Here is a 17,122-nt window from a genome sequence, read left to right as displayed (position 1 = left end):
ATAGCAATAACTGAAATGATTTATTAAAGCAAGTAAAGTCACTATTTCTCATTAAGATAAATGGCTGCAGAGACAGACTGGGGGTCTGAAGCTCCCCCTGTATTCTAGCGCGCCCTAGGTGTGCACACACAAGGTGTGCAGTAACGGCTCGTGGGGGCATGGCCTAGCGGCACGCCCCTATCTTTTTAAAAGTCGAGCAGACGAGCAGATCGCCGGGAGGCTCTCTATGTGCCATGCGGCATACGGCCAAACAGAGCTGTTCGGTCAGGCTGTTATGCTGGACCTTCTGGCCCTGAATGTCTGTTTATAATAGGGTTGGGTACAATATCCGGGTGGTCTTCAGTATGCCGACTGACGGGATCCCAGCGCACAGTATACCGGCGCCGGGATCCCGACAGCCGGCATACCGACACATATTCTCCCTCGTGGGTGTCCACGACCCCCCTGGAGGGAGAATAAAATAGCGTGGCCGTAGCGTGGCGAGCGCAGCGAGCCCGCAAGGGGCTCATTTGCGCTCGCCACACTGTTGGTAAGCCGGCGGTCGGGCTCTCGGCGCCGGTATGCTGGTCGCCGGGAGCCCGACCGCCGGCATACCATAGTGAACCCCAATATCCTGGTGCTTAGGATGCTGATGGTCAGAATACCCACAGAGGAATCCCAATGTTCAAAATCTCAACGGATTTTGGAAAGTTTTGTAACCCTAACTTATCCCTCCAGTAGCCTAACTCTAATCATCTCCTCTCACAGACTAACCCTAACCCACCCCTCTCCTGCAGACTGACCCTAAGGGCTGTTTCACACTGGCCGGGTAGCGCTGGCCGGCAAAATACCGGACAGCTTTTTGCTGCAACCATCCTGCAGAGACACATGAAGAGTAATGTGTAAATTCACACGGCATGGCCCCGGCACGGCTGCCGAGTTGGAGCCGGAAATATTCACTGAAAGGTCCGGCTGCCAGGCAGGGGCCATGCCCTCCTTGTAGGCAGTGAACCGTGTGTGTGAAGGGGAGCTTTCATACACAACGGTTTTTTTAGCAGCCTGCTCAAAGCTGTTGTGTGTGAAAGACCCTGCCGGATGGCAAAAAGCTGGACAAAGTTTGTCCGGCTTTTTGCTATCCAGTGAAAACTGGTGTATGTGAAACAGCCCTAACAGTACCCTCCCACAACCTAACCTTTCAGCTCACAGGCTCCCATGCTGATGAGCTGAAATGTGCAAAAAGTGACCTCTCTCTAACGTCCTAGTGGATGCTGGGGACTCCGTAAGGACCATGGGGAATAGCGGGCTCCGCAGGAGACTGGGCACTCTAAAGAAAGATTTAGTACTATCTGGTGTGCACTCGCTCCTCCCTCTATGCATCCTCCTCCAGACCTCAGTTAGAATCTGTGCCCGGCCGAGCTGGGTGCTCCTAGTGGGCTCTCCTGAGCTTGCTAGAAAAGAAAGTATTTGTTAGCTTTTTTATTTTCAGAGAGCTTCTGCTGGCAACAGACTCTCTGCTACAAGGGACTGAGGGGAGAGAAGCAAACCTATTCACGGCAGCTAGGTAGCGCTTCTTAGGCTACTGGACACCATTAGCTCCAGAGGGATCGAACACAGGTACCTAACCTTGATCGTTCGTTCCCGGAGCCGCGCCGCCGTCCTCCTCGCAGAGCCAGAAGAACAGAAGCAGCAGAAGCAAGAAGACATCGAAATCGGCGGCTGAAGACTCCTGTCTTCACTTAAGGTAGCGCACAGCACTGCAGCTGTGCGCCATTGCTCCCACAGCACACCGCACACTCCGGTCACTGTAGGGCGCAGGGGTGGGCGCCCTGGGCAGCAATTAAGTACCTTTTTGGCAAAAAGAGGCATATATACAGTCTGGGACTGTATATATGCCCGAGCCCCCGCCATATTTTACACATTAAAAGCGGGACAGAAGCCCGCCGCTGAGGGGGCGGGGCCTTCTTCCTCAGCACACCAGCGCCATTTTCTCTTCACAGCTCCACTGGAAGGACGCTCCCCAGGCTCTCCCCTGCAGTATACAGGTGCATTAAAGGGTAAAAAAGAGAGGGGGGGCACATAAATTTAGGCACAGTATATATATATTAACAGCAGCTACAGGGTAAACACTAAGGTACAGTGTAATCCCTGGGTTATATAGCGCTGGGGTGTGTGCTGGCATACTCTCTCTCTGTCTCCCCAAAAGCCTTTGTGGGGTCCTGTCCTCAGTCAGAGCATTCCCTGTGTGTGTGCTGTGTGTCGGTACGCCTGTGTCGACATGTTTGATGAGGAAGGATACGTGGAGGCAGAACAAGTGCAGCTGAGTGTGGTGTCGCCGCCGACGGTGCCGACACCTGATTGGATGGATATGTGGAAGGTGTTAAATGATAATGTAAACTCCTTGCATAACAGATTGGATAAAACTGTAACCGGGGGACAGTCGGGGTCTCAACCCATGCCTGATCCTACAGCGCAGAGGCCGTCAGGGTCTCAAAAGCGCACACTATCCCAGATAGTTGACACAGATGTCGACACGGAATCTGACTCCAGTGTCGATGACGATGAGGCAAAGTTGCAGCCTAAAATGACTAAAGCCAACCGCTACATGATTGTAGCAATGAAGGATGTATTACACATTTCTGAGGAAAATCCTGTCCCTGACAAGAGGATTTATATGTATGGGGAGAAAAAGCATGAAGTGACTTTTCCCGCTTCACATGAATTAAATGAATTATGTGAAAAAGCATGGGATTCCCCTGACAGGAAGGTGATAGTTTCCAAGAGATTACTTATGGCGTATCCTTTCCCGCCAACGGACAGGTTACGCTGGGAATCCTCCCCTAGGGTAGACAAGGCGTTGACACGCTTGTCCAAGAAGGTGGCCCTGCCGTCTCCGGCCGCCCTTAAGGATCCTGCGGATAGAAAGCAGGAAGCTATCCTGAAGTCTGTTTATACACATTCTGGCACACCGCTGAGGCCAGCAATTGCTTCGGCCTGGATGTGTAGTGCGGTAGCTGCATGGACGGATTCTCTGTCTGAGGAGTTAGATACCCTGGACAGGGACACTGTTCTACTGACCCTGGCACATATCAAGGACGCGGTCCTATATATGCGGGATGCCCAGAGGGACATTTGCCTGCTGGGCTCTAGAGTTATCGCAATGTCCATTTCTGCCAGAAGGGTCTTATGGACTCGGCAATGGACAGGGGATACCGACTCTAAAAAACACATGGAGGTTTTACCTTATAAGGGTGAGGAATTGTTTGGGGACGGTCTCTCGGACCTAGTTTCCACAGCTACGGCTGGGAAGTCAAATTTCTTGCCTTATGTCCCTCCACAACCTAAGAAAGCACCGTATTACCAAATGCAGTCCTTTCGTTCTCAGAGGAGCAAGAAGGTCAGAGGTGCGTCCTTTCTTGCCAGAGGCAGGGGTAGAGGAAAAAAGCTGCACCATGCAGTTAGTTCCCAGGAACAAAAGTCTTCCCCGGCTTCCACTGAATCCACCGCATGACGCTGGGGCTCCACAGGCGGAGCCAGGAGCCGTGGGGGCACGTCTCCGACTTTTCAGCCACCAGTGGGTTCGCTCACAGGTGGATCCTTGGGCTATACAAATTGTGTCTCAGGGATACAAGCTGGAATTCGAGGTGATGCCCCCTCATCGTTACCTAAAATCGGCCTTACCAACTTCCCCCATGGAAAGGGAGATAGTGTTGGAGGCAATTCACAAACTTTTTCTCCAGCAGGTGGTGGTAGAGGTCCCCCCCCTTCAACGGGGAAGGGGCTACTATTCCACTATGTTTGTGGTACCGAAACCGGACGGTTCGGTCAGACCCATTTTAAATTTAAAATCCCTGAACATTTATCTGAAGAAATTAAAGTTCAAAATGGAATCGCTCAGAGCGATCATTGCAAGCCTGGAGGAAGGGGATTTTATGGTGTCTCTGGACATCAAGGATGCTTACTTGCATGTCCCCATTTATCCGCCTCATCAGGAGTACCTCAGGTTTGTGGTACGGGACTGTCATTACCAATTCCAGACGTTGCCGTTTGGCCTGTCCACGGCACCGAGAGTTTTTACCAAAGTGATGGCGGAAATGATGGTGCTCCTTCGGAAGCAAGGGGTTACAATTATCCCATACTTGGACGATCTCCCCATAAAGGCGAGGTCCAGGGAGCAGTTGCTGATCAGCGTAGCACACTCTCAGGAAGTGTTGCGTCAGCACGGCTGGATTCTGAACATTCCAAAGTCGCAGCTGATTCCTGCGACGCGTCTGCCCTTCCTGGGCATGATTCTGGACACAGACCAGAAGAAGGTGTTTCTCCCGGAGGAGAAGGCTCAGGAGCTCGTGACTCTGGTCAGAGACCTCCTAAAGCCAAAACAGGTGTCGGTGCATCGCTGCACGCGAGTTCTGGGAAAGATGGTGGAGTCATACGAAGCCATTCCCTTCGGCAGGTTCCATGCGAGGATCTTTCAGTGGGATCTGCTGGACAAGTGGTCCGAATCGCATCTTCAGATGCATCGGATGATCACCCTGTCCCCCAGGGCCAGGGTGTCTCTTCTGTGGTGGCTACAAGGTGCTCACCTCCTCGAGGGCCGCAGATTCGGCATACAGGACTGGGTCCTGGTGACCACGGATGCAAGCCTCCGAGGGTGGGGGGCAGTCACTCAAGGAAGAAACTTCCAAGCGTTTTGGTCAAGTCAGGAGACTTGTCTGCACATCAATATCCCGGAACTAAGGGCCATATACAACGCCCTGAGTCAAGTGGAGCCTCTGCTTCGAAACCAACCGGTGCTGATTCAGTCAGACAACATCACGGCAGTGGCCCATGTAAACCGCCAGGGCGGCACAAGAAGCAGAGTGGCAATGGCAGAAGCCACCAGGATTCTTCGGTGGGCGGAGAATCACGTACTAGCACTGTCAGCTGTGTTCATTCCGGGAGTGGACAACTGGGAAGCAGACTTCCTCAGCAGACACGACCTCCACCCGGGAGAGTGGGGACTTCATCAAGAAGTCTTCACGCAGATTGCAAATCGATGGGAACTGCCACAGGTGGACATGATGGCGTCCCGTCTCAGCAAAAAGCTAAAAAGATATTGCGCCAGGTCAAGGGACCCTCAGGCGATAGCTGTGGACGCACTAGTAACACCGTGGGTGTTCCAGTCGGTCTACGTGTTTCCTCCTCTTCCTCTCATACCAAAGGTGCTGAGAATTGTAAGAAAAAGAGGAGTGAGAACATTACTCATTGTTCCGGATTGGCCAAGAAGGACTTGGTACCCGGAATTGCAAGAAATGCTCACAGAGGACCCATGGCCTCTGCCTCTCAGACAGGACCTGTTACAACAAGGGCCCTGTCTGTTCCAAGACTTACCGCGGCTGCGTTTGACGGCATGGCGGTTGAACACCGGATCCTAGCAGAAAAGGGCATTCCGGAAGCAGTTATTCCTACGCTGATAAAGGCTAGGAAGGACGTGACAGCAAAACATTATCACCGTATATGGCGAAAATATGTTGCTTGGTGTGAGGCCAGCAAGGCCCCTACAGAGGAATTCCAGCTGGGTCGATTCCTGCACTTCCTACAGTCAGGTGTGACTATGGGCCTAAAATTAGGGTCCATAAAGGTCCAGATTTCGGCCCTATCCATTTTCTTTCAAAAGGAGCTGGCTTCACTGCCTGAGGTTCAGACGTTTGTTAAGGGAGTGCTGCATATTCAGCCTCCTTTTGTGCCACCAGTGGCACCTTGGGATCTTAACGTGGTCTTGGCTTTCCTGAAATCCCACTGGTTTGAGCCACTTAAGACGGTGGAGCTAAAGTATCTCACGTGGAAAGTGGTCATGCTGTTGGCCCTAGCCTCAGCTAGGCGTGTGTCAGAATTGGCGGCTTTGTCATGTAAAAGCCCCTATCTGGTTTTCCATATGGACAGGGCAGAATTGCGAACTCGTCCGCAGTTTCTGCCAAAGGTGGTGTCATCTTTTCATCTGAACCAACCCATTGTGGTGCCTGCGGCTACTCGTGACTTGGAGGATTCCAAGTTGCTTGATGTAGTCAGGGCTTTGAAGATCTATGTTGCCAGGACGGCTGGAGTCAGGAAGACTGACTCGCTGTTTATCCTGTATGCATCCAACAAGCTGGGTGCTCCTGCTTCAAAGCAAAGCTCGCTGGATCTGTAACACGATTCAGCAGGCTCATTCTGCGGCTGGATTGCCGCATCCAAAATCAGTAAAAGCCCATTCCACAAGGAAGGTGGGCTCTTCTTGGGCGGCTGCCCGAGGGGTCTCGGCAATACAGCTTTGCCGAGCTGCTACTTGGTCGGGTTCAAACACATTTGCAAAGTTCTACAAGTTTGATACCCTGGCTGAGGAGGACTTGGTGTTTGCCCATTCGGTGCTGCAGAGTCATCCGCACTCTCCCGCCCGTTTGGGAGCTTTGGTATAATCCCCATGGTCCTTACGGAGTCTCCAGCATCCACTAGGACGTTAGAGAAAATAAGAATTTACTCACCGGTAATTCTATTTCTCGTAGTCCGTAGTGGATGCTGGGCGCCCGTCCCAAGTGCGGACTTTCTGCAATACGTGTATATAGTTATTGCTTAATAAAGGGTTATGTTATGTTGGCATCCATTGGTTGATGCTCTGTTGGTTGTTCATACTGTTAACTGGGTAAGTTTATCACAAGTTATACGGTGTGATTGGTGTGGCTGGTATGAGTCTTACCCGGGATTCCAAAATCCTTTCCTTGTAATGTCAGGTCTTCCGGGCACAGTTTCCTTAACTGAGGTCTGGAGGAGGGGCATAGAGGGAGGAGCCAGTGCACACCAGATAGTACTAAATCTTTCTTTAGAGTGCCCAGTCTCCTGCGGAGCCCGCTATTCCCCATGGTCCTTACGGAGTCCCCAGCATCCACTACGGACTACGAGAAATAGAATTACCGGTGAGTAAATTCTTCTTTTTTTTGGTCGCACCCAGCACTTTGGTCGGTTGAGCCGTTTTACGCAGCTAAACCCGGTCTGTCTGGGCGTGATCAGTGCGATAAAAATAAAAACCTAATTGCGCCCTGTGATCTCCCATCACTTTAGATGGGAGATTGGATGCGAAAACGAATGAATCGCCTCCAAAGTGTGTATTTTTCTTAAATAAATTAGATTCACAAGAGAATACACAAATATAAATATTTATAAGTGGAAATTTTTAGTATACACAAAGCGATCAAAAATATACAACATACTGTAATGGGTGAAATTCAAATGTTTGAAAAGTCAGACGGGTGTCTGTTTTTTCCTGTCTATTAGATAGGAAAAAACAGACTCCCAACTGACTTTTTAAACATTTGAATCTCCCCCAATATGTTTTACTTCAATTAAATAAAAAGCCTGGTATTTATATGCATGACTGGAGAAAAATAAGTGTCAGGTTTGAGCTGATAAGAATCTAGCTGTACATGCCTGGCTTTTGTTCTTTATATGAAAAATGCACCAAGGTTATACAAAGCTAATTACATTTTCTAAGATCTAAAAGATGTAAAGTTCTGCTGCGTAGATGTAATATGTGTTTAGCCTGAGCTTTTATGGTTAGCACTGCAGCATATGTGTAACCCCTCAGGATGATGACAGAGTATTAAGGAGAGAATTTTCTGCCTTGCTAATAAGATTGTGGTATTTATTCTCTACAGGACAATGATTCCAGTAACTGAATTCCGTCAGTTCTCAGAACAGCAGCCGGCATTCCGAGTGCTGAAGCCTTGGTGGGATGTGTTCACGGACTATCTCTCTGTAGCCATGCTCATGATAGGGGTGTTTGGCTGTACACTGCAGGTATTTATTATTGTGCTTGTGATCTGTATTACTACAGATGGAGCCCTGCTCATCTATCCCTGTGATAGGATTAACTGAGCCAGGGCAGTCGGACTTAATCCCCTGCAGTAATGACTTAATCCCCTGCTGTATTGTCCTCTCTGTATTGTATTGCAGCTGAGAAAAATAGATGAAAGACTTATGCTAATAAACCTTGGTGCACCTAGGTGCAACAGGGTAGGCTAGATGAGCAAGGCTCCATCTGTAGGTTTCTGAACACCTCTGGAAGGGTGGTAACAAATGGGCTGACCTTAGTATTCCAGGTCGGCTCTCGCGCTAAGGATCTGGAGCACTTCTGCCTTCACTGCAGCCCATTAGTGTGGTCGCACACAGACTAATAGTGGTGATCTTCAAATCTCATTGTCCGTTGTGCCCAATAGTGATCCTATTGATTTCTGTAGGAACAGTATCTTGCACTGTTAGTTTTTGGTCAGCATGCTGTAATATTGGATTAACCGTCTGATACAGCATTGTAGGCCCTGTGCAAAGAAATGCACTGGGGTCCCTACACTCTGTCACAGGAACCAATTAAAAAAATAATATGTCCCTCCTGCGGTCTTGCGCCATTTCTCCACATGCTTCCATACAGTTAATGGCTGTCAGAACACTGATTGGTGGCATCCACCAATCAGCATGCTGACAGCCATTCACTGTCTGGCTGCAGCTGGGAGGCAGGTAGAGAATGCTGCTTGGCTGCTCTGATTGTGTGACCACCACCCACCTCTGCTCGCAGGCTCTAGAATTGTGGGGCCCTAGGCAGCTGCCCAGTGTGCCTACACATTAAGGTGGCCCTGGTCTGATTCTCACTGCAACATTGCAAAAAAAGGGGCCAGCTTAATAGTGATGAGCGGATTCGGTTTTACTCGGTTTTACTCGGTTCTCAAAACAGAATCTTATTGACTCACTGATGTCACGTGTTTTGGATAGCCAATAAGATTCTGTTTTGAGAACCGAGTAAAACCGAGTAAAACCGAATCCGCTCATCACTAAAAAAGTATTCATATGAGGCAATATTTAAAGGATTGAAAGTGGGTGGGATTTAACCTGAAGATTACAAGTCAGCAAATTGTTATCATAGGATGTAATGTATTAAACAGGAAGTTGAGATGGCTACGCAGGGATACATTTTTTCTGGTACCCTTTTCCCTACCAGCAGAACTGTGATGTGCTCAAGTCGAGGATCCATACAGGACATGAGATACTCCTCCTTCACACCCATCGGGTGCCTCAAAAGATTCAACATACCTCCAACATTGTGAGTGTGGGGATCCATGCTATAGAAGTGCCATGACCTGCGCTAAGCTGACCCTTATCTTCCGCCGGTCCCCTCTAGTGGCCCTATAGCTTCCGTGTCCACTAGTGACATGCTATGCAGAGCAACAGTGAATTGGACATACCCATACTTGCCATATCCATAATTAACAATGTTCTGGCTTCCCCCTTGACATACAATGCAGACATTACCGACAGAGTGAATGGGGGGAGGGGATGCTACAATTACGCGATTCAGTGGAAATCACGTTATTGGCAGTCTGGACCGCCCACTTTACTCATGAAGTGGGCAGAGCCAGGCGTATATGGTGCAGCCAAACTAAAGAAGAAAGAAAAGACTCTGTGGGCGCACTATTTGATAATCAGAAAAAAAAATGGAGTATGTGTCAATTAATACATGATATTTTATGAATACATTTTTGAAAATTGGACATTTGATGTATCCTAAACAAACTAGTGAGTAAACAAACAATTTACATGTATATTAAAAGAAAAGAAAAATTACCCTCTGAAATAATCTATTATTCGTATGGATCAAATATATGTATCAGGACCAGCTATGGTAAATATATTGGGGACACACGGGTATGCTTAAGGGTTATATACAGGGAAGAGCTGATGCTAGATGATAATTTATGCGTAGATTAGAGGAGTCCACATGATGTACCAAAATACATATATGTTGGAGTGCTAATTAAATAAATTAAAGAAGAACTGGAAGAGGTGGAAGAAATTCCAGAAAGTATAGGTAGTTAGTGAATCTGCTGTCAGTGTTAAGGCCCGTACACACTGGCCGATATATCGGACGTTCTATTGAACGGCCAATATATCTCAGGACCGGCGGACAGTTACAATTGCTGCCTTTGATACCATTCCAGCTGCATTTCCTAGTGTATTAATAACACAGTTATAATTTTATTTTTCTCCATGATATAATACCATTAGTGCTAAATCTATTCTTATGATTTACAACTAGAGACTTTCAATTAATTGGTCAATTCCCTTTTGTCTAACAATACTCTATTTTATTGGAGTAACTACTATCTACTTTTCTGACTTGATTTCCGGACTCTCACCAGCGATCCAGTGGTATACGGTGGAATAGGATATGCCCCGCATATTTATCACTGCCTAACGCTGGCAGCAGATCCACCTATCCATTTCCTACCCTTCTCTAATTCTACACAACTCTTTTCATATCCAGTCTTATGTGAACTCTCATCAGTGATCCCGGAGCAGGGACAGTATTTGTCCTACTATCATACCACACTGTAAACGCCCGACTCCGTCTGATATTGGAAGCTAAGCAGTGTTGGCCTGGGTCAGTACTTGGATGGGAGACCTCCTAGGAAGACCTAGTTTAGTAGGGACCTGGATTGAGTGGATTATTCCATGCCTAACACTGACAGCAGATTCACTAACTACCTATACTTTCCAGAATTTCTTCCACCGTTTCCAGTTCTTCTTTGTTTTTTAATTAGCACTCCAACATATATGTATTTTGGTACATCATGTGGACTCCTCTAATCTACGCATAAATTATCATCTAGCATCAGCTCTTCCCTGTATATAACCTTTAGGCATACCCGTGTGTCCCCAATATATTTACCATAGCTGGTCCTGATACATACATTTGATCCATACGAATAATAGATTATTTCAGAGGGTCATTTTTCTTTTCTTTTAAAATACATGTAAATTGTTTGTTTACTCACTAGTTTGTTTAGGATACATCAAATGAACAATTAATAAATAATTTATTAATAAAATATCATGTATTAATTGACACATACTCCAGTTTTTTTCTGATTATCAAAGAATGCTCCCACGGAGTCTTTTATTTCTTCTTTAGTTTGTCTACTATATTACTGACTCAGGGTGCACCACCAGTATCATTATTGGGAATCTTCCTCCCGTATACTAATTAATCCTGGTTCCTTTCTCATTTTCGTTTTCATCTATATTTCATTAAAATATCTTAAGATCAGTGCGGTATCCCCCAGTTTTTTTGTATGTGGTGCAGCTCCAGAGACTTGATTGCTCTTCCGGGGGGCCGGGATGGGTATACATCCCATATGCCAGCTAGATTGAGACAATGCAGTACTGACTGTGATGGTGGAACAGCGTCCCCAAATTAGTATTGTCCCACAAAAATCAGGATGGCTGAGAGGCATGGATTCAGTCACCTATGTGTGAATGGTTGCACACTGCATAAAAAACAAAACTGCTCCCTGCAGAAATATTAATATACATGGCAGAGGCTGTCATAATCAAGCATTAGTCTCCCGCTACATTCAGTTATTGCAATGCGTCAATTAAAGTTAACTCCCGTGGGAGTATAGCTTAGAGAAATTGTACTTTCACATCTGATTTCATAATTGGGCTGTTTGTTTCTTGAGACTGTTCCCTTGTTGCTGTAGAGACAACATTGCAAATTGATCACCTGTTTGTTTCCGTCTACATTCATTTTGTATGTACCAGAACTAACAATGTTAATGATAATGTTATTACAAGACATTTTCTCTAAGCTACGCAAGTATAAAATATTCCTAGCGGAGATCAGGCTATCTCGCTCATCTGAATTTGTTTATTCCTTTATATACAAGTCTCCATTCTTCATCCATTACTTTACCCATGGACACTTTACACCCATATGAACTCAGAGCCTTATTCAGGTTTGTTAGCAAACCAAAAAAAGTTAGCAATTGGGCAAAACCATGTTGCACTGCAGGTGGGGCAGATGTAACATCTAACAATATGAATTGTAGTGTAGAAAGTAAGCAGCCATTATTTGCCATGCACAGAAACATTATAACATACCCAAATTTACTGGGTATGGTAAGACCCAGATTATTTCCCCACAGCGCACCTAGCAATTACTGCATGTTTTGCATATTTTAACATAAGCTTGTGCACCAAGCCTATGGTATGGCATCAAGACATGTGCTACAGATATGAATACATAACTGAAATACATATAGTAAGTAGAAAACCTACAGATTTATTTTCCAAAAATGCTGTTCCCTGACATGACGTTATCACCATACACCAAGTTGGCAAAGAATTTCATCTGCTGAAGAAGAAATCTGATCACACTACACACCTCAATCTTACAACTGCTGTTGGGACAGTATGGGGGTGATTCAATTGTTTATGCTTGTCCGATCTCCCATCTAAAGTGATAGGATAGCAGGAGTGCTTATTAGTTGTTTTTTTTTAATGAGTTGATCATATCCTGCAGTGCCGGATTTAGCCACGTAAAACCCACAAACCCCAATGAAAGTTTTGGGTGTGACATGAAAAGGGCCATTTTGCAGAAATGCCGGTGTCGACAGCTGTTCACGCCCAAACAGAGCAACAGTTGAATTGCTCTGTCCGTCGCCTGGCAGTGACAGTCGCCACCGAAAACAATTGACTTCCCCCAGGAGCAGTCTAATGGCGGTGAGGGGAAGCAGTGGTCTACCTGTTTTAACCTGTTTTGAGATTAGAATGAAAATAGAAAACATCACCTTACTTATTAGTATTATGCTGCATCACAGAATTGAATTAGCCACTGCAGCAGCTGCTTGCTTACAATCTATTGCTGTGATGGACTTTTTTTTAAAATTAAAATTAGTACTGTTGTCATGACACAGGGGTTTCTATACACTGTTTCTACACCCAAAACCTGTCTGATCTGGGCCCACTGACTCTGTTGCCGTATATATTTTGATGGTTAATATTTCTTCAGTCCTATATAATGCTGAGTCAGCTTATTAGCTTACTTTGGCAATAAGTAAACTTTCCTTTGCCTTTATTTTCAGGTCATGCAGGACAAGATCATCTGTCTGCCAAAAAGAATATATCCAGTTCAAAACTCTTCCAACTATAATGCTTCAAGCACTGTGGTCACTAATGTGCCGGTTCCAGCTCCCAAACCAACAGCTCCTTCTGGGACTGTAGAAATGAAAGGATTAAAGACAGACTTGGATCTTCAACAATACAGTTTCATCAACCAAATGTGTTACGAGCGTGCTCTTCATTGGTACGCAAAGTATTTCCCTTACCTGGTTCTCATTCACACTTTAATTTTCATGGTTTGTAGTAACTTTTGGTTTAAATTTCCCGGATCAAGCTCAAAAATTGAGCACTTTATCTCCATATTAGGGAAGTGTTTTGAGTCACCATGGACAACCCGAGCTTTGTCTGAAGTCTCCGGGGAGGAACCAGAGGAAAAGGACAACCGTAAAAACAATCTAAGCAAGTCCATTGCCAGTCCAACCACCGTGGAGACCCCTCTTGTGAAAACTCAATCATTAAAGTCCATACCTGAGAAATTTGTGGTTGATAAGGCTACTGCTGGAGCCCTGGATAAGAAGGAAGGGGAACAAGCCAAGGCCTTGTTTGAGAAAGTTAAGAAATTCCGTCTCCATGTTGAGGAAGGTGATTTGCTTTACGCCATGTACGTACGCCAAACCATCTTGAAAGTTCTTAAATTCCTCATTATTATCTGCTACAATAGTGCACTTGTTTCAAAAGTACAGTTTACCGTGGATTGCAATGTTGACATACAAGATATGACTGGATATAAAAACTTTTCCTGTAATCATACAATAGCACACTTGTTTTCTAAGCTGTCCTTTTGTTACTTGTGCTTTGTTGGTGTCTATGGATTTACTTGCCTGTATACACTGTACTGGCTGTTCTACCGGTCCTTAAAGGAGTATTCTTTTGAATATGTTCGACAGGAGACGGGTATTGATGATATCCCAGATGTTAAGAATGACTTTGCCTTCATGTTTCACATGATTGATCAGTATGACCCACTATACTCCAAAAGATTTGCTGTTTTTCTCTCGGAAGTCAGTGAAAACAGATTGAAGCAACTAAACTTAAATAATGAATGGACAGCTGATAAGTTGAGGCAAAGGCTACAAACAAATGCCTACAACCGATTGGAGATGCAATTATTTATGCTCTCCGGCCTTCCAGACACTGTATTTGAGATTACAGAGCTGCAGTCTTTAAAGCTAGAAATTATTAATAATGTAATGATACCAGCAACAATTGCTCAGCTTGATAATCTTCAAGAATTGTCCTTATATCAGTGTTCCGTAAAAATTCACACAGCAGCCTTAGCTTTTCTAAAAGAAAATCTAAAGATCTTGAGAGTGAAGTTTGATGACGTCCGAGAACTTCCACCATGGATGTACAGCCTGAGGAACCTGGAGGAGCTATACTTGATTGGCTCTTTAAGCCCTGATGTATCCAAAAACATCAACCTCGAATCTTTCCGTGAGCTCAAGAGTCTCAAGATACTATTCATCAAGAGTAATTTATCCAAAATTCCTCAAGGGGCTGTTGATGTTTCTGGCCATCTGCAGAAGATGTGTATCCAAAACGATGGCACAAAGCTGGTGATGCTGAACAATCTAAAGAAAATGGTCAACTTGACCGAGCTGGAGCTAATACACTGTGACTTAGAGCGCATACCTCATGCGATTTTCAGTCTTCTAGTTCTCCAAGAACTGGATCTGAAGGAAAATAGTCTCAAATCCATCGAAGAAATACTTAGTTTTCAACATCTGCGCAAACTCACCATCTTAAAGCTGTGGTACAACAGCATTACTTATATTCCAGAACACATTAAAAAACTCTCAAGCTTGGAAAGGCTTTACTTCAACCATAACAAGATAGAGGTGCTGCCTTCTCACTTGTTTTTATGCCACAAACTCCGATACTTAGACTTATCTTATAATGATATTAGATTCATTCCCCCTGAGATTGGGGTCCTCCAAAGTTTACAGTATTTTTCAATTTCTTGCAACAAAGTGGAAAGTGTGCCAGATGAACTGTACTTCTGCAAGAAACTGAAAACCTTAAAAATTGGGAGAAATAACTTGTGCTCTCTTTCTCCAAAAATTGGCAACTTAGTGTTCCTATCATATCTGGATATTAAGGGTAATCACTTTGAAACTTTACCGCCAGAACTTGGAGATTGTAGGGCCCTGAAAAAAATTGGACTTCTTGTAGAAGACACTTTGTTTGAAACACTTCCCTCTGATATTAGAGAACACATGAAATCAGAATAAAACATGTATGCTTACTGTCAGCATCTACTGCTGTAATAACCTTTGGGAAATGTATAATGATGTCATTGTAGTGGGCTTTCTACATTATTACTGGACCCAAAACTGCAATGATGTTTTCTTTTAAATGTGCTACTCATTCTGGGCATTTTGGGCCTGATTTAGAGTTCTACGCAAAACTAACAGTCGGGAGTTGTGCACTGGTAGTCTGTGCATGCGTTTAATTCACTTGTGCATGTGCTGCAATGGTCTTGCGATGGTAATCGCTAAAAAGATTTATTTGCAAAGTGATTGACAGGGACTGTTTGGAGAAGGTAACGAGGAGTAGTAGCAGAAACAGACATACAGGCATATCACAACTGTTTTGGGTTCATATTACTGCTTGCCACTGCGATCCCGCACACAGTAGAATATTACTTCCTGTGGCCCTAGGACTACTCTGATGGTCGATGTTTACCTGATGTGCATCTTTGTACACAAGTGGTGGATCAGAGAGGCAGATTATGGGCGTCTTTGTACAACTGCAGGCGGCTGCGACATTAGCATATCTTCATATAACAGCTGCGTCCAAATTCGCAGCTGTTAATGCATTCGCATACATCTCTGAATCAGGCCCCGTGTTAGTGCACATGTCGGGTGCTGTTCTTCAGCACTTTATCAGGCTGAGTAAGGTTATTGACTATAAAACAATATGGTATTTTTAAAACAATCTATTGCAGGGCAATATATGTTTTTGGGATCTCAATAGACTTTCATTGGGGCTTTTAAATGCTCAGGTACTGTCTGTAGTTCTGAGAAACATTTCTATTTTGGTAAAAAAGAAAAATAATTATATCTTGCTGTACAATTATACTTGTGTTTATTGTGATACTGTTACGGGGACCAAGATATCATATGTGCATTACGTATATGTGTTTTATATAACTGAATGAACTTCAGTGACTAGTCCTTTAAGAATGTTAATTTGTGCCTTATTTTGCCTTTACTGATGCAGTACATGGGTGTTTTTAACTGCTTGATACTAGACCCACCCACACTGTAAAAATGATTTGGACTATGAATAAGCTGGTTGCCACTTCCCAGTACTAATGATTCATGGTTCTAAAAGTCAGTCCTTTGTTTTTGTATTATATTTTCATATTGGCCAGTTTTAATGTAATTACACATAGCGTGTATACGTTTCTAGTAACATTACCCTTCTCTCTAAGGGTTCTTATAATATAAAAAAAATGTGGTAGAAAAAATCCATTATGCCGGGTTGCACTGAACAAGTAAAACAAACACAAGGGCAGACTTATCATTGAGTGATATTCTTGTTATGAATGATAGTGATAATGATGTTGTGTTTGAAAAACATCAGGAGCTGATTGGCTGGAGCACCGTTTAACATTCGTAACAAGCAGGGGCGCCAGAATGATTTCACACAGGGGGGGGGGGGGCAAGTTTGAATTTCATTTTTGCGCCTCTCCTTCAACCCCCCTCCTCCCCCTCCCGTGGTGCCGGTCTCCTCTCCTTCAAACCCCCCCCTTCATCGGTGCAGGGGAGCGCTTACCTCTGTATCCCCGTGGGCGGCTTTTAAAGTAGTGTGCTGCCGCAGGCAGGGTGCAGTGCCTCTTCTGTACTGGCCGGCTGTCTCTTCTTTGGTGATGCATTACTGGGAGGAGGCGTCGCATTCCGGGACCACAGCCACGCCTCCTCCCAGTAATACATCACCAGTGAAGAGACAGCCGGGCAGTACAGAAGGGGCCGCGCACCCTGCCTGCGGCAGCACATTACTTTTAAAGTTGTAGCCGCTTACGGGGATGCGGTAGGAAGCGCTCCCCCGCACCAGCGCCTGCGCCTGGATCATGTTTGGGGGGGTCAAGCTGCCCCCTTGCCCCCCCCCCCCCCCGTTCCGACGCCTATGGTAACAAGTGATAACAAGAATATAACTCATTGTTAAATCTACCCTATAATTG

The 17,122-nt window shown here is 45.3% G+C and overlaps 1 protein-coding gene and 1 pseudogene across 1 annotated transcript in view; both read left to right on the top strand.

Moving 5' to 3' along the window:
- The window catches only part of LRRC8C (leucine rich repeat containing 8 VRAC subunit C), a 117,143-nt gene extending 100,287 nt beyond the window's left edge, over positions 1-16,856 (top strand). The window contains exons 2-3 of the mRNA XM_063939937.1: positions 7,644-7,785; positions 12,900-16,856. Coding sequence (XP_063796007.1) covers positions 7,648-7,785; positions 12,900-15,167 — 2,406 coding nt within the window. The 5' untranslated portion in view covers positions 7,644-7,647 and the 3' untranslated portion in view covers positions 15,168-16,856. The remainder of the gene's footprint in view (positions 1-7,643; positions 7,786-12,899) is intronic.
- On the top strand, positions 10,348-10,466 carry LOC134962325 (5S ribosomal RNA; annotated as a pseudogene).
- Positions 16,857-17,122: the final 266 nt, after the last annotated feature.

Source organism: Pseudophryne corroboree, chromosome 9 (assembly GCF_028390025.1).
Source record: "Pseudophryne corroboree isolate aPseCor3 chromosome 9, aPseCor3.hap2, whole genome shotgun sequence".
NCBI classification, from domain to species: domain Eukaryota; kingdom Metazoa; phylum Chordata; class Amphibia; order Anura; family Myobatrachidae; genus Pseudophryne; species Pseudophryne corroboree.
The sequence above is the reverse complement of the archived record's forward strand: the minus strand, read 5'-3'. Positions and strand labels throughout refer to the sequence as shown.